Source organism: Triticum urartu, chromosome 5 (genome assembly GCF_003073215.2).
Source record: "Triticum urartu cultivar G1812 chromosome 5, Tu2.1, whole genome shotgun sequence".
In the NCBI taxonomy this organism is placed as follows: Eukaryota; Viridiplantae; Streptophyta; class Magnoliopsida; order Poales; family Poaceae; genus Triticum; species Triticum urartu.
The window spans coordinates 450189052-450214733 of NC_053026.1; the positions used below are offsets into that span (position 1 = coordinate 450189052).

General features: G+C 49.5%; 5 protein-coding genes across 6 annotated transcripts; 4 read left to right on the top strand and 1 right to left on the bottom strand.

Annotated features, from left to right (window-relative positions):
• On the top strand, positions 1-2669 carry LOC125509707 (anamorsin homolog). Of its 2 annotated transcripts, none has more exons than XM_048674730.1 (8): positions 1-295; positions 376-532; positions 1194-1354; positions 1442-1537; positions 1616-1775; positions 1873-2009; positions 2126-2200; positions 2321-2669. In XM_048674730.1, exons 2-8 carry the CDS (start codon positions 403-405, stop codon positions 2357-2359), a joined length of 798 nt encoding a protein of 265 aa, XP_048530687.1. In that variant the 5' UTR covers positions 1-295; positions 376-402; the 3' UTR covers positions 2360-2669. The 2 variants fall into 2 exon arrangements, with proteins under 2 accessions (XP_048530687.1, XP_048530688.1); XM_048674731.1 differs by having other exon boundaries at positions 385-532.
• Positions 2670-4683: 2014 nt separating this feature from the next.
• On the top strand, positions 4684-5405 carry LOC125509708. The gene has a single exon (XM_048674732.1). The coding sequence runs from the start codon at positions 4748-4750 to the stop codon at positions 5159-5161; it is 414 nt and encodes a 137-aa protein (XP_048530689.1). The 5' UTR covers positions 4684-4747; the 3' UTR covers positions 5162-5405.
• A 126-nt stretch (positions 5406-5531) lies between these two features.
• LOC125509705 (bifunctional peptidase and (3S)-lysyl hydroxylase JMJD7) lies at positions 5532-7329 on the bottom strand. Its single transcript, XM_048674729.1, has one exon. It carries the CDS (start codon positions 7127-7129, stop codon positions 6068-6070), a length of 1062 nt encoding a protein of 353 aa, XP_048530686.1. The 5' UTR covers positions 7130-7329; the 3' UTR covers positions 5532-6067.
• An 8654-nt stretch (positions 7330-15983) lies between these two features.
• LOC125509709 (induced stolen tip protein TUB8-like) lies at positions 15984-17055 on the top strand. The gene is made up of 2 exons (XM_048674734.1): positions 15984-16144; positions 16356-17055. Exons 1-2 carry the CDS (start codon positions 16130-16132, stop codon positions 16773-16775), a joined length of 435 nt encoding a protein of 144 aa, XP_048530691.1. The 5' UTR covers positions 15984-16129; the 3' UTR covers positions 16776-17055.
• A 4927-nt stretch (positions 17056-21982) lies between these two features.
• Positions 21983-23107, top strand: LOC125509710 (skin secretory protein xP2-like). Its single transcript, XM_048674735.1, has 2 exons — positions 21983-22142; positions 22352-23107. The coding sequence occupies exons 1-2, from the start codon at positions 22128-22130 to the stop codon at positions 22757-22759; spliced, it is 423 nt and encodes a 140-aa protein (XP_048530692.1). The 5' UTR covers positions 21983-22127; the 3' UTR covers positions 22760-23107.
• Positions 23108-25682: the final 2575 nt, after the last annotated feature.

The window sequence follows — 25682 nt, forward strand, 5'->3', positions numbered from 1 at the left end:
AACGGTTCGGCCGTTCCCTCTCCTCGCGCACGAGTCGGCCCCTTCCTCCCGTTCTCCTCCACGGCTCCACACCGTGCGTCGGGCGCCGCCGCCGCCACCCAGCGTGAGCACGCAGCGACGCCGCCATTAGCATCGCTTACCCGTGAACACGCGGCGGTCCTCTGCCACCCCCTTCTCGAGGCCGCCCGTCTCGCGCCCCCACCAGCCGCCGCCGGCCTCGCCTCACCTCTCTCGGTCCGTCGTTGCTACGAAGGAAGAATCCGCCGGAGGCAGGAACGAGGACCTCCTCGAGCAGGTCCTCCATTCGGCAACTTCCGAACTGGACCTTAGTTTTTGGCCAGGGGCGTTAACCAATCTGGCTGCCGTTGCTCGCAGCGGTTGCAGGTGATTCGATCCGGGTCCATGGCGGCGGCGGCGGCGCTCGCGGTCACGGACGAGCTGGCCCTGCCGCTTCGCGCGGTGGGGTGCCTGGCGGCGGCCGCCGGGGTCTCGCGGGAGGAGGTCGTCGTCATCACACAGTGCGCCTCGCCCGGTAAAAGCTACTCGCCCCTTTCCCCTGTTACCCGAACCCCAAGCCGCGATTTCGCTCGCGCGTATGCCTAAGCTAAGCTAGGGTTAGGACCTCTGCATGTTTACATAATTACATACAATCTGAGAGGATAATATTTCTCGACCGGTAGCTTGGAATCAAATTCGAGATCGCCCGGAGCTCATTAACATATTGCTTGCTTGCTGGTTCAGATTTAGACCTTGATGCGTTCAAGCGTATTCTACATATGTATGATAATTGCTATCTGCACAAGTGTTACTCTATACATGTAAAGAATACACGAAAGAAACACACACTAACCGGTTGAGAAAGTAAAAAGGAGATGTCTATATTCTTGCTTCGATCGTGAGAAATATATACTATCTCATCGAACTATTGGCCTATCAGGCTACCACTCATAGCCTGATATATGAATGAGCTGTTACAGAACCCATGTTATTTCAGCCAAGTCTTTCTTATGGTCAGACAAGTCTTTCTTAACAATCCAATTGTCGTGCATTTCACTAATCTGAGAGTAGACATTTCATCGTATTAGCTTTCGATGACTCTTACATAGGCTTCAATTTTAATATGTCACATCCTTGTATTAAAACTTAAGTATGCCATGAACCTGTTATAAACCTTTGTTGTGAACATGGGTCAGGTGGGAAGTTTCCTTTTGATGATGCATCCGTTGGTGCTGTCCTGTCTGTCATTAAAAATGTGGAGAGCTTCGGGGAGCAGTTGGTTGCTGAAATTAGCCGAGTGCTGAAAGCTGGTGGAATTGTGCTGGTACAGAGCTTCACACCCTCCTCTGATCAGAAGGTAATCCATGGAACAGTTTTTGCTTACATCCATTGTCTTGTGATTTTAATTTGGCACAACCTGATTTTCTAATTTTCTCTGCATTAGCTAAACAATTATATCGAGCGCCAACTACTCATGGGCGGTTTTGTTGAAGTGAACGCTTCTGCTACAAGCTCACAGGATGGCGTGCAGTCTGTTACTGTGAGTAGGACACATTGTGTTAAGGCTGATGTACATGCTTTTCCTCTATTGATGAGTGCTAACTCAAATCACTTGCAGATCAAGGCAAAGAAGCCATCTTGGAGTATGGGTTCTTCCTTCCCCCTGAGAAAAGCAATAAAGGCTCTTCCAAAGATTGAAATCGATGACGACGATGAACTGATTGATGAAGACAGCCTCTTGACCGAGGAAGACTTGAAGAAACCACAGCTTCCAGTTGGTATAGCCAACAAACCCTCTGACCTTGTTTAATTCTTGTGAAGATGTTTAATTCAGGTTTAGATGCTAAATAAAATTGTTGCCCGTTGTTTCACCAGCCGGAGATTGTGAAGTGGGAGCCACAAATAAGGCATGCAAGAATTGCAGTTGTGGCAGGGCTGAGGCTGAGCTGAAGATGGAGAAGCTGGGGCTGACTGCAGAACAGATCGATAACCCCGTGTCAGCTTGTGGCAGTGTAAGTCAATTTAAAGCTTGTAGACATGCAACGCCACTGGTGATTCTCACTAGCCAACTGACTCTAAGTCACCGACTGATTATATCTTACATTCCTCTGCGAAACATCAATTTCAGTGTGGGTTGGGCGATGCGTTCCGTTGCAGCACTTGCCCATACAGAGGCCTGGCACCGTTTAAGTTGGGAGAGAAGGTAACCAATCTCTATTCCTCATTATAACTTGACTAGATTCATTCACGAAGACAGCTTTGGGGTATGACTTGAGCTTATTTTGATGAATTATATGCTGACTCCTCGTTTCTTCATCTCCAGGTCACCTTGTCTGACAACTTCCTTTTGGTCGACATATGATGGCGGAGAGCAGCCGCGGATGCGAAATGGCTTGTTCAGTTTGTTGGTTCGTTAGAAAGGAATCTACGTTTTTCATGGTAAAGCATGGACGATGGTGGTTACAGCAAAAGAAGATAACGCGCTTGGAATGGGGTAGCTTGTGTTAGCCTGTCGTGCCCTGCAGTCAGTTCCCAGGTTGAGGTGAGAGCGGATCGTGAGTGCGGTTTCTATTTGGGACGAGTACTATACATGTCAAGTATGCTGCAATGACGATGTTTGCATATACTAGTAATCTTGCACGCGCAATTCTATTAAAAGAGAAGTTACGTAACATCGACCTTTTTTTTTGTCAAGCTCATGCCTCAAATATGAGTCAGTGAGATCACCACAAGCCCACTACATCTTTGATCCCAAATAATTCACAAATAGCATTACATTGAAATGTTTGAATAAGTTAAGTTGTGAGTACTTTTCACAATTATCATAATTCTAGAATTCATAACATTGCGGGTTGTGAGGAAAAGGAAACAAAGCAGAGCTTAGTCACTTGAAATGGACCAGCACCAGGATCAAAGTGCAAGTGTTATTGAGAGGCACTAAAAGGTGTTGTCCAGTTCGAAGGAAACGAAACAAAACAGAGTTCAGTTAACTGAGTTGTACATGAACATTGCGGGGCAAGAGGTGTTAAACCAGCGCCATGATACCAAAGTGCCCCTGGAGTTGTATCATACTGTATTTCATATACAAGTACTTTTCACCTGAGTTTTTGAAGGACTGCCAACCAGAAATGATTAGCAAATCAACTGGTCTTGGATTGCATATACGAAATTGCTCTGCGTATGACTTTAAATATACGATCCACGTCCGACCTAGTGATCCCACCATTGCCATTGATGCAGAGATTTGATCAGAGGGTGACTGAGCAGTGTCGTACAAGAATTCATCGTACGCTAGCACTGCTCTTTCATATAAAACGACAGAAATATTATTACATACTATAACTTCACTCAACTGATCATGTAAGAATCCATTTTAATGTATTGGTTGCAACGGTATCTTGAATTTAATGCCCGTCGGCATGCTCAGCTAGGTGCTATGCCTAAGGTCCTTAATCAAACACAAACTATACTTTGGTTCTCTAATGGCAATATGAAAAGCATACTGGTTATCAAATATTAATTGCCTGAAGCTCACATGATTTCCATCGTCGTCGCTGCCTTAACTTCACCGGCGATGAAGAACTCAAAGACCACACGGGACACAGACTGGACACACGGATCCGGGGTTCCCGAAGATCGATCTTTTGTATTTTTGCCAATTTCATGCTATAGCTGAGCTTGTGAACCCAAGCAAATTTCTCTCCAAAATGCAGCATTTCTAACATTGTCTATGCTACTCTTTTCTGCGGATAATTGTCTATACTACTGACTCAAATTGGCTAATTTTGACTGATCAGTTGCAAAATCCTTTGAGTTTGTTTGATTCATCTCTGAAATAAGTTATACGTATCATTTCAACTCAATTCACTTATATTCCTTATTTTGTTCCAACTACACTTATGTTTACAAAATGACTGAACTATTTACAAGAAAAAGGGGCACCTTGCCTATATCCGTGAATCTAACAAGATATTCTTGGAACCAACAGGCATATCAAGATCAATGTTACTGAATTCAAGCAAGTAAATTAAACTACACTTAAATAAGAATGGAGGTGGAAGAATGAAACTTCCACTAAAAATCTTCATAATGTGTTACTATGCTTTGAAAACTCACTCAAACCTAAGTAGACCGTCTGTTGGAACTTTCCTTGTGTATACAAATCCTTTTTCAAACAAGGATCACTGCATAAAAGTAGAGCGGGGCAAGCTATGAATTTTCAGTATTGGATTCCATAATGATTTAGCAAGATTCCATAACATGCACCACCAGGATAAATAGTTAGAGCGGGTGCATTTTTGTATATGCCTTAATTCGTACTTTGTGGTTCAAATAATATAATTGGGACAAAATAAGTTGCTCCATTGCCAAAGCTGGGTGGACCAGAGACTTTTCTTCTAAGATTTCGCAAATGGCGGCTTGAAACAAATTAAATATCACAACAGCTAGCATATGCAAAAGTATTCATGCCCATAGCATACAACATACTAAAAACCACAGGCCGCTTCTCACCGCCAAAGCTAGTGATAGCAGTTGGCAACATGCCGATATAGTATAGCACTGAAATGCCCCAAAACCACAGGCTACTTCTGACCAGGACGAAACCAGTTAGCAGTTGGCAACATGGCACTGAAATATCCATGAAAAACCATTTGCTAAGTAGCCTATTTAAACAGCACACACCTGCTCCACATTCCCTCAGAGCCATACCAGAACACAACTTTGCCACATCCACATCCTGAGAAACAACATGAGTGTAGAAATCCTTGATGGCAAGACCGTCCAGAGCTTCGTCGAGGACGAAGGCGCCTTTAACTCATCGGTGGATGGGCGGTTTGCGGCCCTCGACACCAACCATGATGGCCTGCTGTCATACTCCGAGATGGCCCAGGAGCTGATGAGCCTCAGGGTTCTTGAGAAGCACTTTGGCGTTGACGAGTCCGCCATGAGCCGTGGTGAGCTTGTCGAGCTTTACCGTGGTCTGTTTGCGAGGTTCGACCGAGACGGCAATGGCACGGTGGACCTTGAGGAGTTCCGGGCTGAGATGAAGGAGGTGATGCTCGCTGTGGCTAACGGGCTCGGCTTCCTGCCGGTGCAGATGGTGGTCGAGGAAGGCAGCTTTCTGAAGGTGGCTGTGGACCGGGAGCTGGCCAAAGCAACTTGAAGAAACTGCTTGGAACGACTTTTCAGAATCAGGAGGCTGCATGTTCACGAATTGTAACTTTTATACTGCCAATTTTGTTGTGTTACAACTATACCGGTGCTAGTTATTTGTACTTAATAAGTGAAACAGAAGCCACAGCATCAGTTTAATTGACAAAATGACAAGCTAGTTATGTAAAGGGAAATGTTGTGAATCTATGTTTGTGGATGCCTACATGAGAAATATCAAACTAGCAGTTTTAGAATTTGGGTGTTTTGTTCTCACACCAGAATCTGATTATGTTATGACGACTGAAAATTCAGAAATAATATGTTCAGAACAGTCACCAAGAAGAATCAGATTAACACAAACTGAATCAACCACGTATATCGAAATTCAAGAAAGTACATTTCAATTCAACACCTCATGTTAGTACAAAGAGAAGTTCACAGAGTTTTGTTACAAAGAAATTAACTGAAGAAAAGTATGTATCGGTTGCAGAATTGGTAGCAACTTTACATTACCAGCACCAGAGCTAACACTGTCAGAATAGCTCATCAACTGATATTGTGTTGTCTTCCGTCTGATTCATCTGCTACTCACATGCCTCATGCATATTTTACACAAGATGCCGTTTCTAGACCTGCAGAATGTAAGCCATTGGACGAAAGAAGAACCCATGCTGCCCTTTCTGAATGAAGTTTAACACCTCCCAAAATGTTCTTTTGCTAATAGAGCAATCCTGATGTCCAATTTGGCACCTGCAAATTTAGGTATAACATACACCGCCAGCAATCCAGATTCTGGATAACTACTTCGAAAACTTGAAGAACTGTTAGATAATGGCAACGAAAACCCGAGCCATATACTGCTAATACTGCTGTTGCGGCATTGTCCGAAACGCCAATACGATCGCAACCCATGAGCTCAATCCTTCTTCTCCTCGAGCTCACCTTCGAAAGCATCATCATTGTTCTCCAATGGAGAATCTTTGATCTCCAGTGACCTCAGGAAGTTAAAGTAGGCGTACTTGATGTCAAACTGCATGTCATACCAGTAGTTGACGGCAATGGTGAGCTCGTTAGGCCCGGGGCTCTGGCTGACATGGTGAAACCACATGCTCGGCAAGTAGAGCATCTCGCCGGCGCGGACGGTGCAACGAATCGGCCTGGGACCCTTGAAGTAGAGCGGGCAGGCTGAGACCTGCGCCGCCATCTCCTCCGGCGACGCCGGGTACGGGTCCACGCTGCTCCACGGCACGACCCTCTCGGGCTCTTCCATCTCCAGCTTGAGCTCCGGCACCTCCTCCCCTTCCTCCACCGGGACGTAGCCGGCGGCGGGGTAGTCGCGGACGTGGAGGCGGTGGTGCTCGGTGGGGGGCAGGAGGAGGAAATGCTTCTCGCCGGAGAGGACGACGTAGATGTTGTCGTAGTGGTCCTTGTGGAAGGAGGTGACGGAGCAGGCGTTGCCGATCCAGAGGTTGACGGCCTCGGGGAGGCAGCCAAGCGCCTCGCTGGCCCAGGGCACGTGCGCGTCCACGTCGCCGGCCACCGCTGCGTACTCCCCGCGCAGGCAGTCGTCCTGCTGCTGCGCGTACGCCACCGGGCCGGCGGCCGGGTCGGAGTCCCTGATGAGTCGCACGGCGGCGGGGAAGTCGACCCGGCGGACGTGCGCCGACGCGAAGCACCTGGCGCCGGGACGGCGCGGGTGCGCGGCGAGGGCGTCAGCGCGGCCGTCGGGGGTGAGGTGGACGGAGACGTCGGTGGAGCGGAGCGCGTCCGGGAGGTAGGATTCGGTGGGCCAGAGCGAGGCGGCGGGCCAGTGGCGGGTGGCGGCGGCGGAGACGAGGAGCGGGCGGCCCGGGGAGACGTGGTCGCGGAGGAAGGCGAGCGGGGTCGGGGGCAGGTCGGCGCGCGCCACGGCGTCCGGGGAGTGGAGGCCCAGCAGCTCGCGCGACTCCGCCCACAGCTCCCGCACGCCGCGCTCCATCTCTCAGGCTGCGCCGCTGGTTTCGCGAATTCTGGCGGCGGCGGCGGCGGCGGCGGCACGGCGGCTCAACGCGCGCCGAACCAAGGGATTGGCAGGCGAGCTGGCCCACTGGGGATACGGGCCAGACCTATGGCTATGGGCTACGGCCCTGGTTTCGTAACTTCTTTATGGGCTGTAATCATGTGGACGTAAAGTTGCAAGGCCTTCGACCCCGTTGCATCCTTGTGAACGCAGGTGATTAATAGCAACGCGAACCCTTTTAGAACCAGTATATATAGCGGCGTCGCAAAGGCTTTTGAGTTATTTGAAAATAATTTGGGAATACTTGATTTTTATTTGAAAAAAGATTCACCAATTTTGGAAGAAAGTTCATCCATTTGGGAAAAAAGTTCGTCAAATGTGAAAAAAGTTCACTGAATTTGAAAAAAAGTTCACTGGGTTTCAAAAATACTTCATCGGATTTGAAAAAAGTTCACTGATTCCGAAAAAAAATTCATCCATTTAGGGAAAAAAGTTTGTTGGATTTGAAAAAAGTTCAGCAATTTTGAAAAAAGTTCACCGGTTTTGAAAAAAAGTCCATCTCTATGGGAAAAAAGTTCATCAGATTAGAAAAAAGTTCACGAGTTTGGAGAAAAAAAACTCGTTGACGTTCAAATAAATCTCGATTTTGAATAAAAAATTCATCAAATTTGAGAAAAAGTTCATCCAATTTGAATTAGTTTGTGCATAAAAGTTAAAGAAAAAGGAAAAGAAAATATGAAAGAAAAGAAACGGAAAAAACAGAAACAAAAAACAGTCCGAAAAAACACACAACAAGAAAGAAAGTAAAAAAAGGCTGGCAAAGTATAAAAGATGAAAAGGAAGGGAATTGCCATGAGGTGTTGTCTTTCCCGGTTCGCTGATGCGAGTGGAACTTACACTATAGGTCACGGGTTTGAATCTCTCCAGCACTCATTTTTTGCGCATTAAGCCAGAATAAAAAGGTGTGAGATGGGCAGTCGTCCATTAACAAAAATGCCCTATAACTGGCGCTACAGGCGCCAGATAGGGTTTGCCTTCGCCCCCTTATTTCGAAAAAGGAAAAGCTACAAGGCCCTTCAAGGACGTGCATCCTCACTGTGCATTTTTTCCCAAAAGGAAACTCACTGTTCTTTTTTTTTTTCAGAAAAGAATACACGGTACAGCAGCTACATACGCCAACGCAAGCACTAGCTAGCTCAAATGGATCGCGCATGACGGCCTACCATTTTTTTTACGACGATGATGTACCGTTTTGACTTTAGAAACGATGGATCAGATTAATAACCGCTCGATCGACGCGGACCATCTATGTATGCTTCTTCTTCTTTTTTCGAACAGATATGCTTCATGATTTGTACGTACATCTGTTTTGTCCTTGCATGGCAAACACAAACATGGTTATCCTAAGTACCTAACCATGCATGCGTCGTCGAACGTCTCACCCGTCCGTATGAGCCCATACGCGCATGCATGCCAGCAGGCCGCTTGTGGACAGTGAAATACGGTAATGAACTGCGTGTTTTATCGTCCATTTGCTTGGGAAAACCTGCAGGAAATCTGGTAGTTATCGGGGGTTGACCTACTCACGGTGAGCTCATCAGAGAAGGAGCAGTTGCCACAGAGTGCCTATTTTGAGGACGTGTCGGTGCTCCGTTTGCCAATGGCACACATTGCTGCAAATGCTTGCATTTCAACATGGTTCTTATCTTTGTCGACATATAAAGTATTAGTCTGCATATAAGATTTGGTCAAAGTCAAGCTTTGTAAAGTTTGACTAACTTTATATTAAAACAATATAAACATTGACAATATGAAATCTATATTATCAGATGCATCACAAAATGTATTTTCATACTATGTAGTTTTAATATTATAGATGTTCATACTTCTTTATATAAATTTGGTCAAACTTTGTGTAGTTTGACTTTGACCAAATCTTATATGCGAAGTAAAAAGAAACGGAGAGAGTGGTATATAAGTAAAAGAATGGTCACTACCATGTACTCCCTGCGTGACTTATTAGTCTCTCCGTTTCTAAATATTTGTTTTTTAGAGATTTCAACAAATGACTACATACAGAGCAAAATGAGTAAAATCTACAATTTAAAATATATTTATATACATCCGCATGTGATAGTCCATTTAAAATCTTTAAAAAGACAAATATTTTAAAGAACTGAGAGAGGATAAGATATGCATGACCAATCGTTGCGCCATTCGTTCTCCAACTTACCAAAGCTCTTGATAATTCATGTGTTTGTACCACAATGATGGAGCAGCCTTTTTTTTTTTTGAAACCAGAGTGACGCCAAATGCATCCGAATAAATAAATAAACAATCTAAGCCGCAAGACTAACTTTGCTTATCTTTCAATCAAGCAACCCAACCATAAATCTCGGCCTGTCGTTTGGCCGGACGGACAAAACGCTGAGGTGGATCAGCTCGTCGTACACGTACCAGTATTAAATTGCATGTGGCCGCAGTCCGACATGGGGGCACATCACACGTCACTCACAGGTGGAAGTGGAACTCCGTGCACATCGCTGTCCGAGGCCGGTCATGGGCACTGTTGGGCGGGCCCCTCCCCACCGCCCCTAGCCGTGGCGCCACCTCACCCATCGCTTCCCGGTCATGGGCTCCAATCATCCCACTCCGGTCTGTGCGGCCAGCAACTCCGTGGCTCCAGTTGTGGCTGCATGGGTAACACATGGCACGGTGGTGCTGGATCGAACTGGCGTGCGTGATGGCGACAACACACGGCACGGCCGCCGAAAGTGAGCAGCTACCTGGCCGGCTGGCCGTGCGGTGCCACGGGAGATCACGGCGGTGGGTATGCAGACGGGGCCCGGGGTGACAGCCGGCCATGTCGACTACTATTTCTTCTGGGTGATATGGCACCCATCAGCCCGGCGGACCATCCTACTGGGCACTCGCCGGCGCATGTTGGATGCCCGGTGTGGACTCTCTCTCCGGTCGACGTCGAAAGCTCCTTGCCAGGTCATCTGATCATCTGAATGGCCGGTTTAAAGCGACGATAACGACGGGGGCCAGAATTTCTCGAAAAGATGGCTGCCCAACTCCATCCTCCTCCTTGTCTCTGCTGGGGCCAAAACCATACGGAAACAATTTGTTTAGAGCTGGAAGGAAGGTTACATGGGAAACCATGGTTGTTTAGCCATTTGCAAGAGCTCGGTTACCTTGTGCTTGTCGGTCTCCTGATCCTGACCTTTCGGCGGCGGCCAGGGAAAAGATCAACGCGATTAATTAGTGGTGTGCTACTGCATATGAGTGTAATCTCGCTGTCTTGCTGATGAGTTCAGATCACTTTGCTTTTGCAAATTACCTTGTTTTGTAGGATGAGGTAGATCCATGGACGACAACTACCCCTGCGGCGCGGTGGTAATCGGCTTACGTATCATCTGTGCCACCTTTTGGTAAAGGTGGTAGAGGCCAGAGCAAGTAGACGAACCACAAAGGTGATATATCGCTCTCGACCGAGGCCATTCATTTGCTATAGTCATAATTGTTGTTGATGAACTCTGAAGCATGACACATGCAAGCTACTGCTACTACAGTAGCACTAGAACAGGGACGGCCGGACAGGATTCTGGCGGTGATTGCTTGGGGATCTGGAGTTGCTCTAACAAGAAACTTTGATCCATTTGACACCGTCTTATTATAAACTCAAAAAAAATTAAAATACTTAGAGCATCTACAGCCGCGGCCTGCAAATCCGGGCCATCGATCGCCCGCGGACGCACAAGGGCGCGCCCGCGTGGCTCTAATCGAGTACTGCTCAAATCATGTCGTCCATATCCGTGTCTCTCATATCCGGTCTCTCATATTCATACTAGCATTCAACGTAGATAAAAACAACGTAGATCATCACACAAACATAGACCATAGAATTGGACAGATAAATGCACATTCCGATCATCAAAAAATTACCGACGGATGTCCAAAACATCATCAAAATTCACATAAATGACGGACACGTTCGAACTAGATTAGTAAAACCTTGAAATTAAAGACGAAGATGGCAGAGATTCACCACTTCTTCGCCGGCCCTTTGCCCTTCCGGTAGCCGGCGCAACTGTAGGCATTGGCGACTGCTGGCGGATCGTCCGAGTTGTCGGATGAGGAGTTGTGGTCCTTGTCATCGTCGGAGGTGTCAGAGAGGATGATGAACCCATTTAAGGAGCCGCGCGTCCTTGTCGGGCTCCGCCTGCATCCCAGGCGACAGCGCCCGGACTGCTCCGCCTTCCTTCTCTCCCTTTCCCGCATCTGATTCCGACATGCGCGTCCGTGCCAGCGGGGCGGGCACAAGCACCGACCGCTGCCCACGTGGGGGAGCAGCAGCTGGCGGGGGCAGGGGACGGCGTAGGGGAGGCACGGATTGCGCAGGTCACCTGTTGGAGCTGTGCAAATTTCCGACATGTGAGCTGCGCTGACGGGCATGTTGCGTCTGCAGCGAGGCTGCAGATCCAGAGCTGCCCCTAGTCTCCACCTTGGACCGCTCCAAGGCGATGCGGCGGGCAAACTCACAGTCTGGATTCAGCTCGAAGTCGGAGCAGCTGCCGAAGCTCAACATTGCGCCAGATTCGATCGGAATCGGCACGGGGAGAGAAGAGGACAGAGCGCGAGAGGAAATTTGCGGTTTGCCACCAGAGACGCTCTTAGAAAATTATTAACACTACCTACGAATATGCATGTACTTCCTCCGTCCAGAAATATTTATCATCAAAATGGATAAAAAAGGATGTATCTAGAACTAAAATACATCTAGATACACCTCCTTTTATTCATCTTGATGACAAGTATTTTCGGACAGAGGGAGTAGCAAACATATAGACCATAATTAGATACAGACTCACATCACATCATATCTAAAAATACGAAAACACATACCTACTGCTGAAAAAGAAAGTCTATACATGTTCCCTCAAAAGAAAAGGTCTATACATCTAAACTAGCATAGGCCGGATGGGCACGTACCCTGAGATGGAGAGCTAACCTAAAGGCATCTCCAACAGTTGTAAGGTCCCTGTTTGGTTTCAAATAAATCACCAACTTATAAGTCGAAAAGTGTAAAAAGTGACTTATTTTGCCAAACGGACTCAACTTATAAGTCACCCTAACTTATAAGTCATAAGTTGCTCTACCCCAACTTAAAACTTATAAGTCACCCCTTTTGCATGGGTCCCATCACCTTTACATAAAAAAAACAAGGTAGAAAGGTATGCTCAGGTGACTTAGGGCATCTCCAGCCGTTCGGCCCCCCAGGGCGCCTAAATAGAGCGGCCTGGGGGCGTGCCGGCGCTAGTTCGGCCCCTGGGAGCGACCTAGCTCCCAGTCACGCCCCCAAGCTCCGGCCCCAGGATGCGGAAAATTTAAAACTTGGTTGTTCCCGCCCTCAAAAGACGCCACAAATCCGGCGATCGGACGTAGTCTGGTGTTACAAAAAATAGAGCGTCGCACGCCGCAAGTTCGCGTGCATGATTCACTCGGCGGGGTCGGCTCCAGGCGTTGGCGGAGTCAGCGTGCTCGGGCTCGGCGGTGTCGGAGCTGCTTCGGTGCTGGGCTGTGTCGGCGCGGCTTCGGCACTGCTGGGCGGCGACGTAGAGGCGTCGTTCGGGCTTGGCGTCCGTGTGGTCGTGGGCGCGGGAGCTTGCGTCGTCGGCGTCGTCGGCGTTGCCGTCCGCATATGATTCAGGATGAGGCCGCGCTCCGCCATGTACCACGCCCTGAGCTCCTCGTCGTCGCTCTGGAGCATGTCTGCCCCGCCCATCAGAAAAGCCATGTCGGTGTTCCTCTTCTTCGCGGCGACGTTTGTCCGGAGCAGGTCGAGCTTGATGGCGCTGTTCTTCATCGGCGACGACCACCGCGCCTCGGTCTTCTCTTCACGTAGGACGGCCTGGGCCTGAGCGTCGGCGAGGCAATGCTCGATGGACTCCTATACTCGCGCGGTTGCCGCGTCGGCGTTTTCCCCCTTCTTTGCCAATTTGTGGCCGTCCGGCCGCCCCTCACTCGCGTCCGGAGTCGTCGCGTCCGGCTTGTATGTCTCCTTGGCCTTGTCGAGGGCACGTCGGACTTCCGCCCACTTCTCGCACTTGTCAATGCGCTTGTAGACGTGGAGGTGCTTGAAGTCGGCGTCTTGGTTGTCGCCCCGATACATGGCGAACATACGCAGCAGCTGCGCGGAGGAACAAACAGTTGGCGGGCGGTGGGCGTAGCCGACGAAGATATGCGGGCGAACGGTCTGCGTACCTGATCCTCAACGCTGGCGTCGCTTTCCGGGCGAGCCGCGACCTCCTCGACGATTCCATGCCATTTGTTGCACGCCAACTGGATACGCCCCCAATGGTTCGCCATCGCCTTGGAGCCGCGCTGCATGTAGACGCCTTTGAAGTACGGGTCGACGAGCTTCTGCTCGTCGAACTCGGCCTTGATGCGGTCCCAGTACGTCTCCAAGCTCTGGTTCGCGCCGGTGGTCGGGTCGAGGCAGACGACTTTCCATGCTTCGGCGAGGCATTCCACCTTCTTGGACGTCCACTTGATGCGCGGTTCGCCTGACCTAGCCGCCCGCTTCTTCTTCTTCTGGCGCCCCTTCATCGGAACAGGAGCCGTCTCCTCCTCCTCCTCCTCCTCCTCCTCCTCGTCGTCCTCCTCCTCCTCGGGTTCCTGCGCTTCATGCGCGTCCTCGCCGTAGACGTAGCCGAGCTCGGCCTCCATGTCGCCGTTGAGATCCACTACCTCGTCCTGGGTGGCGAACCCGGGAGACGCGGCGGTCGATCCTGTCGCGATGATGTCGTCCATGTCGGCTCCTGTGTCGTCGGCGTCGCCGAGGTGCGAGAAGGGCAGCGGACCACGTCGGAGATGGGGCGTCGGTGTGGACGCGTAGGCGACGGGCGGCGAGTAGTTGTATGGAGGGTACTGCACGCCGACAAAGGCGGGCGAGGGTGTGCGCGTCGCGGGGTGGCCATGGGGGAAGGTCACGTTTGGGTTGAACCCCCCGTGCGCGTCGCCTTCGGCGTAGCCGGGCGACGACGATCCCCATGGAGAGACGACGCCTTGCTGTCCCCAGGGCGCGTACTGGGCGTGGCTTACGGCGGGTGGATTCATCATCCCCGCGTGGTCGACCGATGAGGAAGACGCCGCCGCACGCGCCGCGTTGTCGCGGGCCTTCTTGGCAATGGCCCTGTTCCGCCGGTCGGTGGTGACTGCGTCGTGTCGCTGAACTTCCACCCTCCACTCGGCGCTCGACATGCCCGGTGGCTTCGATAGCGGCGCCCTCGGCTTTCTCTGCTTCGGCTGGGCCACGGTGCCAGTCGTGGTTGCCGCCGCGCGCGGCATGGCGTACTTCTTCGGCGGCATGGCGATGACTGGAAGGCGAGTTGGAGGGGGTTTGGCGGGAGAAAGGGAGAGAATGGCGGGAGGAAGGCGAGCGAGCGGGAGAGATGCGAGGGAAAAACGCCAAGAAACGGCGGGAAAAGGCCCTCGGGTCGCTGCCAGGGCGGGCCCACGCGCCTTTTTCGCTTGCGCTGGCTCCCCAAGCGCCCCTCAGGGCGCCGGGTTCGGCCTGGGTCCGCCGGCACCAGTTTTTGCCCAAGCCGGCGAAAAACGGGCTTCTGGGGGCGCGACTGGGCCGTTTTTTTGGCGCCGGCGCGGCAAAATCTTCTGGGAAGGGCCTGTTGGGGGCGCGGCTGGAGATGCCCTTATAAGTCAGGTGGTAACCAAACAGACGTGACTTATAAGTCACTGATTTTAAGCCACCTGACTTATAAGTCAGGTGACTTATTGGAACCAAACAGACCCTAAGATAGATGTTGATAAATTTGCCATATAGGACATAGTGATGATGTGGCATGTAATAAATGCGGAGAGAGAGCAAGGTTGTATGTAGATTAACCAACAACCTTTGCACAAGCTCCAAGGTGAAATAAAGAGCAAGCCCTTTTTTTCTCATCATCTATTGGATAACTTAAATACAACCCATTGGAGTAGTTGTATGATAGCTTGTTGATTGATGACATGGACATTTTACTAATAAAACTAACATACAACCTATTGGAGATGCGTTAAATAAATTCCAAAATCAAAAGCACAACTATTCAAGAGCCCACGTTCATTGGTTAACTGCATTATCTTGACGCCAACCCCGACAGCCGCCCCTGTTCGCGCCATCATAATCTCGCACGAAGCAAACACTAATCAAACCCGTTTTGATCCAAATCACAGATCGGTCGAATCTCTCTCCCGGAGAATTACTAGAGCTAAATCGGCGAGAGCATAATTTAATCTGACTGGGACCGACGATCCGATGGAAAGGACGGCGCGGAACGTGCCGGAACGATGAGATGCGCACACCTCAAGGCTAGCTAGACCTACAACGCAAAAGAGAGCTCCACTTGCCCCTCGCCACTGCCACGAGGGATCAGATTTGGCCAGCACACGACACACCTCAACGTACACTGGAATTTATGGGAAAATGAACTCTAGAACCTCTCTCGCTGCCTTTGATCGAATGCATATGTGTGTGTGACACGATCCGTCCCGATCGCGCACCATGTGGAGCGAGATGAACTAGATGCCGGCCGTGCATCGAGGCACTGTTGCATGGTGCACACCCTGGTCTGGTATGGTCTGTTCTTCGGACCCTTTTCCCTAGTGTCATGACTCACGGGCCGCCTTTAGTTGGATGGCATGACACGTCGTCCGGACGTGCTCATTTGCATATACAGCTCCCGAGATTCCCGATCATCATGAGATGGACTCGACTTGTTTATTTTCTTTGGCGTCTGAATTTCGTTTGTGTTGTCCCCGTTTTGGCCTCCGGAGGCCGCTATATATAGCCCCTCCACCCCCGACCCATTGCTCCACACACACACGCGCGAGCCTCACATTCTCTGATCAGAGTAGCACTAGCTTCAGCTAGCCAGCCTCTGCCACTCCGGTCATTTTCTTGCATCCACGACGGCAATGGCCACCGCTGATGTACGTAGCTTGCCTCGATCGTCGTCTATTCTCTTTTCGTATGCTCCGATCGATGATCGTTTCGATTGTTTCTTTACCCTTTGATCTGTTTACTATATGTGTGATCTGACGAACGGCCGGGTGATCATGATTGTTTCTTTACCTCGAGATCGGTTTGTGTATGTGTTATACATGTGCGTGCTGCTAATGAACGAAACTGTGCGTCGTGCAGGTCCAGAACCCGACGGCCGCGCTGACGGAGGAGGCGCCCGCGGTGGAGACGCCCGTCGCCGCCGAGGAGGTTGCTAAGACAGAGGAGGTCCCCGCGCCGGTGGAGGCCGAAGTCGAGGCGCCTGCCCCCGTCGAGGTTGAGGCGACCAAGGAGGAGGCACCGGCCGCCGCCGAGACGGAGGAGACCAAGGAGCCCGAGCCAGCAGCTGCTGCCGAGCCGGAGGCCGAGACGCCGAAAGAGCCAGCCGTGGTCGAGACAGAGACCAAGGAGGCGGTGGCAGAGGCCGAGCCGGCGGTGGCAGAGGAGGTGAAGGAGGAGGCGGCGCCTGCTGCCGAGCCGGAGGTGGCGGCCGTCGCCGAGGAAGCACCTGCTGCTGCGGAGGAGGAGCCGGCCGCCGCGGTGGCCAGCGTCAGCGTGTGAGGCGCGCGGTGGAGGGCAACTGGCTGGGTCAGCGTCCACGACGGCGGCCGTGTGCTCCTACGTGGCAACGGCGTGATGCTGAGTCAGCCAGTGGAGTGGACTGGAGTGCTACTTTTTACTACGAGTACTAGGTGTGGAGTGGAGTGGAGTGCTATGCGCGGGGTCGCGTGACGTGGCCTAAATAAAAGTGTTGTCGGTCAGCATCGAGCGAGCGACGCAGTGCCACTCTAGATAATGTGTGCTTTTTATTTTGTCGACAAGACATGATTCATTATTTCTACGGGCATCTGTTTTCTCTTTGCATGGCAAACATAAACCTTGTTTATCTTAATTTAGATTTCTATAACCATGCGCCGTTGGTATGAGCTACACACGCATGCATGCCCGGTCTCTTGCGAAATAAAGTGTGTGCTTCATCGGTCATTTGTTTGGGGTTGACCTAGTCACACTGACCTCATCAGAGAAGGAGCAGTTGCTACAGAATGGCCATTGTGTGGACCTGACGGTGCTCCGTTTGCCAATGCCACAAATTGCTCTCTCCAAATGCATGCTTTTCAACATGGTTTTATTTCTGCCGAGCTGATGAAGTTTTTGTTATGTACCCTCTTTTTAAACCAATATAAGATATTTTATGTCACTAAAGTGAGAGTATATATTAGAAGGATGATCACTACCACGTAGTGTACCTACGTAGTACAAAATGCACAGCTCAGACCTCATATATCCTAAGCACAGATGGCAGCATCTGCACATGGACTAAGAGCATTTACAACCGGACTTGGCAAATCCAATTCCCGAAACGTGCACAGGCGCGTTAACGGACAGTGACCGGTTACGCCTCAAATTTGTTACTCTGCATCCGAGTCTCCTATTTTAACCCCTAAGTCCATACAAAGCATCAAAAAGAAATCTTACATAATACATATTACGTACTACCCTAGCTAAGCTTCGTCGGCGGAGATGTCCACGACGTCGGTGCCGGGCACCGGGTGGACGGGCGCCTACCTAAGAGGGCTCCGGCTCCTCCTCGGCCTTATCCATGTAAGCGAGCATATCCTCCTCCTCTGCGGCGTGCTACTCCTCCATCTCTTACCGCCGACATCGTCTCGCCTCCACATTCGACTCCGAGCGAAGGGAATCGAGAATGGCCTGCTGCTCCGCATACTGATCCGTGTCCCCAGCATCCCCCACATCCTCCTCCTCCTCCGGATCCACTGCATCCGAAGGTAGCCCCGCGGCGATCCAGGCTTCGTGCCTTGTCCGGATCTGCTCAAGGTGCTGCAGTCGGTGCTCCGACGTTAGAAATGGGTAGCTCCTCAGTGGTCAGCGTGGAGGCATGGCTACTGGAGCTGGCGGATGGGGAGTGGAAAGTGGCGGCGACGACGGACGGGAGGAGCAAAATGTGGAGGGGTAGGGTTTCAGTGCTAGCCGTCGGCTTAAATAGTTGGGCTAGGCACTTCGCGGCCCGCAGGAGCGGCACCACGTGGCGACATCGCTCCGACGGAGGAGACGAGCTTCGGACCGTCGGGTTTCGGACTGTTTTCGTGTGGGACCCAGCGTCAGTCCAACGTGGCGGACACGCCCGGGCACCCTATATTTGGCTGGATATGAGAGGTGCCGATCAACACGGGCGTTTGAGACGCCCGTCTGGGTCGAATTTTCGCGACCGGTCAGTGACCGGGCCATTCGCTCGTGCGTTTGAAGCTGGTTTGGCATCCGGCTGTAGATGCTCTAAACTCAATCTTTTAGAGACTATACGCATTTTTTTTTGAGCAAATTGGAGAACATCAGCATGCATATAGTAGCCGCATTTGTTAGAAATAATGGCTCAACCTGTGAATAATTTCTGAAATCACAAATTGGCCCATGTGTAAATTGGCAAGTGGTGGTTCTAATTCTAAAGTTTATTAAAACATCGAAAGTTGAAAAGATGTGATAACTCGTTATATAGTGGACTCTCTCCATCACATTAAGTCATGTGGCGTGGAGAGAAAGAGAGAACCCCACGCGCACGCTCGCATCGTCGCCTCACCAGGCTCGGGTTGGGCTCAGACTGGGGTGGCACGGGCATGCGACATGCGTGTGAATTGTCCGCCGCACGTTTACCTTGCCGGCTCGACCCAGGGCCGGGGCGGTGTGGGCGTGTGACATGCGCATGAATGGTTCGGCGAAATCCTTCATGCAGCAAGTCTCTGAACCCTTCGTCCTTACGAACCCGCATTGGTAGAGGACGAATTAGGTTTTTGTAAAGTGCTTCACATGACTGCTCAATCTCGTCACCGCTGGTCGTCTTCGACCAAGGTAAGGCGCTACCGCGCGGCATCTTACTAACTCTGCTTCGACCGGTCTTCACCAAGGTCATCGTCCATAACATCGCCGCCCCTGCAATAGCCACGGCTACTTCATCGGTGAACGATCAGTACGAGCACCATGATATGATCATGTCTCTAGTTATGTAATTTTAGTAATGAATTATTTTCTGAAATTAATCACAAAATTGTCTAATTTTCCAACAGCCTTCTGTATGGCCAATCAATGCATCATTTTCTTTTTAACTTACCAAAGCTCAGTTCACTCATTTGCTTGACAATGATGGAGCAGACAAAAGAAATATATATTTTTACTTTATTTCGAAACTGAAGTTAGCAGATGGCAAATGCAGCCAAAGAAATACCAAAGGCACGTACGAGCTGGAGTTTTTTAATCTTACATGTTGAAAAAGAAAACTTATCGTTCAATCAGGCAGCCTGCTTTGCACAAAATTTCGGCTTGTCGTACCCGACGATAGACAGCCCGCTGAGGTGGATCACAGGTGGCCGCAGGCCGGCGCTGGAGGCACATCACACGTCGGTCATTCACAGGTGGAAATGGAACCCAGTGCACACCGCTGGGCACTGTGCGGCGGGCCCCGCTCCACCGTCCCTAGCCGTGGAGCCACCTCAGCATGGCTTCCGGGTCATGGGCTCCAATCATCCCGTTGCTGCTCACTGCGCCCGACGATTCCGTGGCCCGAAATGTGGCTCTACGGCTATCACCTTCAGCTTCACAAAGGATCAGACCCATCTCGATCGCCAGCACGCAAGTTTTGGGCGGTGCGCCTCGATCGAACTGGCGTACGCGATGGCGACCACACATGCCACGGCCGCCGAAAGTGAGCAGCTACCTGGCCGGCTGGCCGTGCGGTGCCACGGGAGATCAGGGCGGTGGGTATGTAGGCGGGGCCTGGGGTGACAGATTACTATGGGCCAGTTCTTTTCGGCGATTCTTCTAGAATTGCCCCCCTCTGCAGCTTCTTCTAGAATTGAAATTTCATTTTTTTTTACAATCGAACTGGCCTTATATCTTCTAGTGCTAATTAGCTAGGGTTGTAAAAGACATATGAAATGGTGATTCTGGGAAAAGCTGGGGAGGGGGGCGATTCTGGTAGAATCGGCCAAAAGAACTGGCCCTAAATCTTCTGGGTGATATGTCACCAATCAGCCCAGCGGACCATCCTACTGGACACTCGCCGGCGCATGTTGGATGCCCGGTGTGGACTCTCCCTCCGGTCGACGTCGAAAGCTCCTTGCTCACCGCTTTCCATGTCATCAGATGATCTGAACGAAATGGCCGGTTTAAAGCAGTGACAACGACGGCGGCGAGAATTTCTCGAAAAGATAGCTGCCCAACCCCATCATCTTCCTCCTCCGCTGGGGCCAAAACCATCTGGAAACAAATAGTTTAGACGAGGAAGGAAGATTACATAGGAAACCTCATTTGTAAGAGCTCAGTTACCTCGTGCACATCTGCCTTTCAGCGGCAGTGACTGACCGGCGAGGAAAACGATCAGGTGGCGAGGCGCCACCAGCGCGATTAATTAGTGGCGTGCTACTGCGTGATGGGGGATGGAGTTGATCGATCATCGATGGACAACCACCCCTGCGGCGCGGTAGTAATCGGCTTGCATATATCTACGCTAGCTTTTGGGCAAAGGTGGTGGAGGCCGGAGCAAGTAGACGAGCCACAAAGCCAAAGGTGACGGGGGACATCCATCCATTTGCTGTCATAATTGTTGCCGATGGACTCTCAAGCATGACACATGCAAGCTATTACTCCCTTCGTTTCTAAATGTAAGTCTTTTTAAACATTTCAAATGAAACACAACATACGTATGTATGTAAACATATTTTAGAGTGTAGATTCATTCATTTTGTTTCGTATGTAGTCATTTGGTGGAATCTCTAGAAAGACTTATATTTAGGAACGAAGGGAGTACTACAGTAGCACTATAGCAGGGACATGATTCCAGCGGTGATTGCTTGGGGATTTGGATGTTGCCCTCACAAGAAACGTTGATCCATTTGGCACAATTTGATAGTACATAAGAAAACTTTAACCCATTCTTTTTCTAGAAAGGAAAAGTAGTGTTCGAATAGAAGAGGGTGTGCCTTAAGCAAATACTCCATACACTGTTTAATTAGGACCTTAAGTAGATCATATCATACGTCAGTCGACCAAAACCACACATACACTGCTGGCGAAGAAAGTCTATATAGTATCTAGCGTAGCAAAGGCCGGGTGGCCACGTACCCTGAGATGGAGAGCTAACCTAAATTCCAAAACCAAATCGAGACTATTCAGGCGCGCACATTGATTGGTTGCAAGTGCATTGTCTTGACGCCAACCCCGACAGCCGCCCCTGTTCAGCTATCATAATCTCGTACGAAAACAGACGCTAATCAAATACGCCTCGTACGTTTTGATCCAAATCACAGATCGAATCGCCCTCCCTCCCTCCCTCAGAATTACAGCTGAATCGATGAGAGCATATTTTAATCGGCTGGGGATCGATGATCCGATGAAAAGGACGGCGCAGAACGTGCAAGAAACGACGAGATGTGTTGTGTACACCTAGAAAGGTGCGCTTGCCTGTTGCCACTGCCACCAGGGATCAGATTTGGCCATCGCCCATCACACTACACACACATCAACGGGACAGGGTTGATCATACACGAAAACTTATGGGAAATGGAAAATAAATTCAAGAATTTCGCTGCTTTTCTAGAATGTGTGTGTGTGTGTGTGTGTGTGTGTGTGTGTGTGTGACACGATCCGTCCCGATCGCGCACCATGTGGAGCGAGATGAACTCGACTTGTTTATTTTCTTTGGCGTCTGAATTTCGTTTGTGTTGTCCCCGTTTTGGCCTCCGGAGGCCGCTATATATAGCCCCTCCACCCCGACCCATTGCTCCACACACACACGCGCGAGCCTCACACTCTCTGATCAGATCAACCACAGACTCACAGTAGGACTAGCTTCAGCTAGCCTGCAGCGTCTGCCACTCCGGGCATTTTCTTGCATCAACCACGGCAATGGCCACCGCTGATGTACGTATAGCTTGTCTCCATCGTCTATTCTCTTTCATATTCTCGGATCGATGATCGTTTCGATGGGTTCTTAATCCTTTGATCTGCTTATTATATATGTGATCTGACGAACGAACGGGTGATCATAATCATGATGGAGCTAGATCGGTTTGTGTATGTATTCTTGACATGTGCGTGGTGGTAATGAAAGTACGTGTGCGAACTTGCAGGTCCAGAACCCATCGGCCGCGCTGACGGAGGAGGCGCCCGCGGTGGAGAAGCCGGTCGCCGCCGAGGAGGTCGCGAAGACGGAGGAAGCCCCCGCGCCGGTGGAGGCCGAAGTCGAGGCGCCTGCCCCCGTCGAGGTTGAGGAGACCAAGGGGGAGGCGCCGGCAGCAGTTGAGGCAGAGGAGACGAAGGAGCCCGAGCCAGCAGCTGCGGCCGAACCGGAGGCCGAGGCGCCCGCCGTGGTCGAGACAGAGACCAAGGAGGCCGTGGCTGAGGCAGAGCCGGCGGCGGCCGAGGAGGTGAAGGAAGAGGCGGCGCCTGCTGCCGAGGCCGAGCCGGCCGCTCCCGCTGCTGCTGAGGAAGCACCGGTGGAGGCAGCCGCGGCCGCGGTGGCCAGCGTCAGCGTGTGAGGCGCCAGCGCGCGCGGAGGAGGAGCTGGCTGGGTCAGCGTCGACGGCGGCGGCCGTGTGCTCCTACGTGGCACGGCGTGATGCTGAGTCAGCCAGTGGAGTGGTGCTACTTTTTACTAGGTGTGGAGTGGGAGTACTATGCGCGGGGTCGTGTGACGTGGGCTAAATAAAAGTGTTGTCGGGGCCAGTCGACGCCCAGTGTCGGGTCAGCAGCGAGCGAGCGAGCGACGCAGCGCCACTCTCGCCGGCACCCGTGTGCCTGCGTCTGCTCAGCTGGAGCTTTGTTGCGGTGTGTGTCACAGTGTCAGTTCCACCTATGATCGATCGGTATCCTATCCGGTTTGTGTACGTCTCTGGAGGATGATCTCCAGCTAACTTACCACTTTACCGATCCATCTAGACGAATAACGTAGGCGTATATATAGATCCGGCGATCGCCGGCGCCGGTGGCTTCTTCCTTGGTTTATTCAGATTCAGACCCGCGCAGTTCCGGTCGGTAAGCAAACAGTGCTGCATTTTGGAGTCAAAACACGAAACGTCGACATACGAAGATCGATGATGCGCCGCATCCGCATCTGCCATGCGAGATCCGGCCAAGGTGGACGATGCTTCGGTGCCTTAAGGCATCACCTTTGTGTCTATAACATGTGGACCCAACAGATGGCTGGCTCACATGTAAGTGACCCAAAGGCAGGTGTCTTTAAGGCACCGAAGCTGCGTCTGGCCAAGGTCCGGGGTAGAAAGATGGGATTCTTATTTCTGAACCGGGAAGGGACGGCTAAGTGGTGGCTGTTTCACTTTCACCGAGGACAGCAAGCACGGCATGGTCGACGGCAGACGCATCTCCTCATGTCTTTCGTCGTCCACCAGAGAACCTCTCTCTGAAAAATGTATATGCACCCCCATTGGTTATTCATGGTCACCGCGGCCGGGGCACTGCTTCAGGCATAGACCCAGACTAGGGGGAGGAAATGCAGGGCAGTCAAGGAGATGTTCACAGTAGAGCGCGCGCAGCGGAAATTCGTTCAACAACTTAGTCTGAAGTTCCTCGCTCTTGGTGGAATACGCAAAGCAGTAGTATGTAGGAGTATGTCCACTGGTGTAGAATATGTACTCGTACTTGTGGTTCCAGAACACATATAGGCCCTGGAACCTTCAGGGCATGTATAATGATTCTATCTCAAAAATGCCACCTAGAATAAATAAGAGATACTGTCTTGAACTAAAACCACGACAAGTAATATGAAACGGAGGGAGTAATATCACCGGAGGTCATAGAACTTGTACTTGATGATTCAGTTTGGCGCTACAACTTTGAAAATACAGATTTTCAGATACTTAATTTGACTCAAGCGTGCACGTACGGTCACAAAATGTGTATGTGGAGGTATTAATGTGTATGACCCCACCTGTCAGTGAGTAATAGTGCCCGGTCGATGTCATATTTGCAGAAAACACCCTTGTATTTTTTATTCTCAGGAAAAGACAACCACCATGGCGCATTTACACAAAATCCTCTCAGCATATTCTTTCCAGAAAAGCCAACACTGTGAAAAATAACACAAAAAATGGCGTTGCCATATATCGAACTCACAACCAAAGTTTCCAAAACAACAGGGTCTAGCCACTCCACAATTCGTTTTCACATGTCCACTGCAGATTAAGTGTTTATATGTATTAAACGATATGCTATCTGTTATTACAGAATGAAAATCAACACAAAAAAGGAGTGGCCTCCCGTTGTCGAAGTAATGACCACCAGATTGCAAAGAAGACACGCTTGCCACTACAACCTACCCATGTACATATTTAATCTGAATAAGTGTTTTCTTAGCAGTGAATAAGCGTTGTTAATGTACAAGAATAAAGACGCTCCTATAGCTGAAATGACCTATGGCCAGTACAGCCTGTTTTGCACCAGTTTGTTTTTTTTAGGAATTTATAGATAGTATGTAAATTATAATTTCAGTAATAAAAATAATGTTTGCAGATGAAATAACCTACATTTAAAATTGTTCATGTGTTACTTTAAAAAATTCATATATAAAATTCTTTAAAAATTATTAAAAAGTTTGTATAATTAAAAAAATTAATATTTTAAATTTTAAACTTTTATATGAAAATTTTCTCGTGTATAATATTTTGAATATAAGTGTTGAGTAAAAATTATACACAGGTGAATATTCACAAATATTTATTAAATTTTTGTGTTCATCATTTTATATAAATTCAATATAAGCCATGAGTGTATAATTTTTTATGGATTCATTAAACATATTGTTTGATAAATAATTTCAATGTCCGTATCAACTAAATATTACGGACAAGTCATGGAACAATAAAGTTTTTATGGACTAATACACATGTTTATATTTAAATAGTTTTATTTATGATGATTGGTTCTATGTATAACAGTTTTAACATACAAACATTTGGACATAATTTTATTACTTATGTTTTATAATATCTTAAATGTTTTTATTACTTATTTACTAAATATTTTTATAGAATACACAGGTTTATATTTACAATATTTTATTTACTAATCATCATCTGTATGTACAATATTTTCAACAAACAAATATTTGAACAAAACATTTTTACTTGTTGTATGTACTCCCTCCGGTCCTTTTTACTCTGCATATTAGATTTGTGTCAAGTCAAACTTTGCAAAGTTTGACCAAATTTATATGAAAAAATACCAAAATTTACAATACCAAATATATATACTATGAAACTATATTTCATAATGAATCTAACAATGTTGATTTGGCATTGTAAATGTTAATAACTTTTTCTATAAGTTTGGTCAAAGTTGAGATACTTTGACTTCGGACAAAACTTATATGTGGACTAAAAAGGACCGGAGGGAGTATCACCGGACCGGGAGCTAGGCGGGGAAACCATTATTCCATCTTCAGGG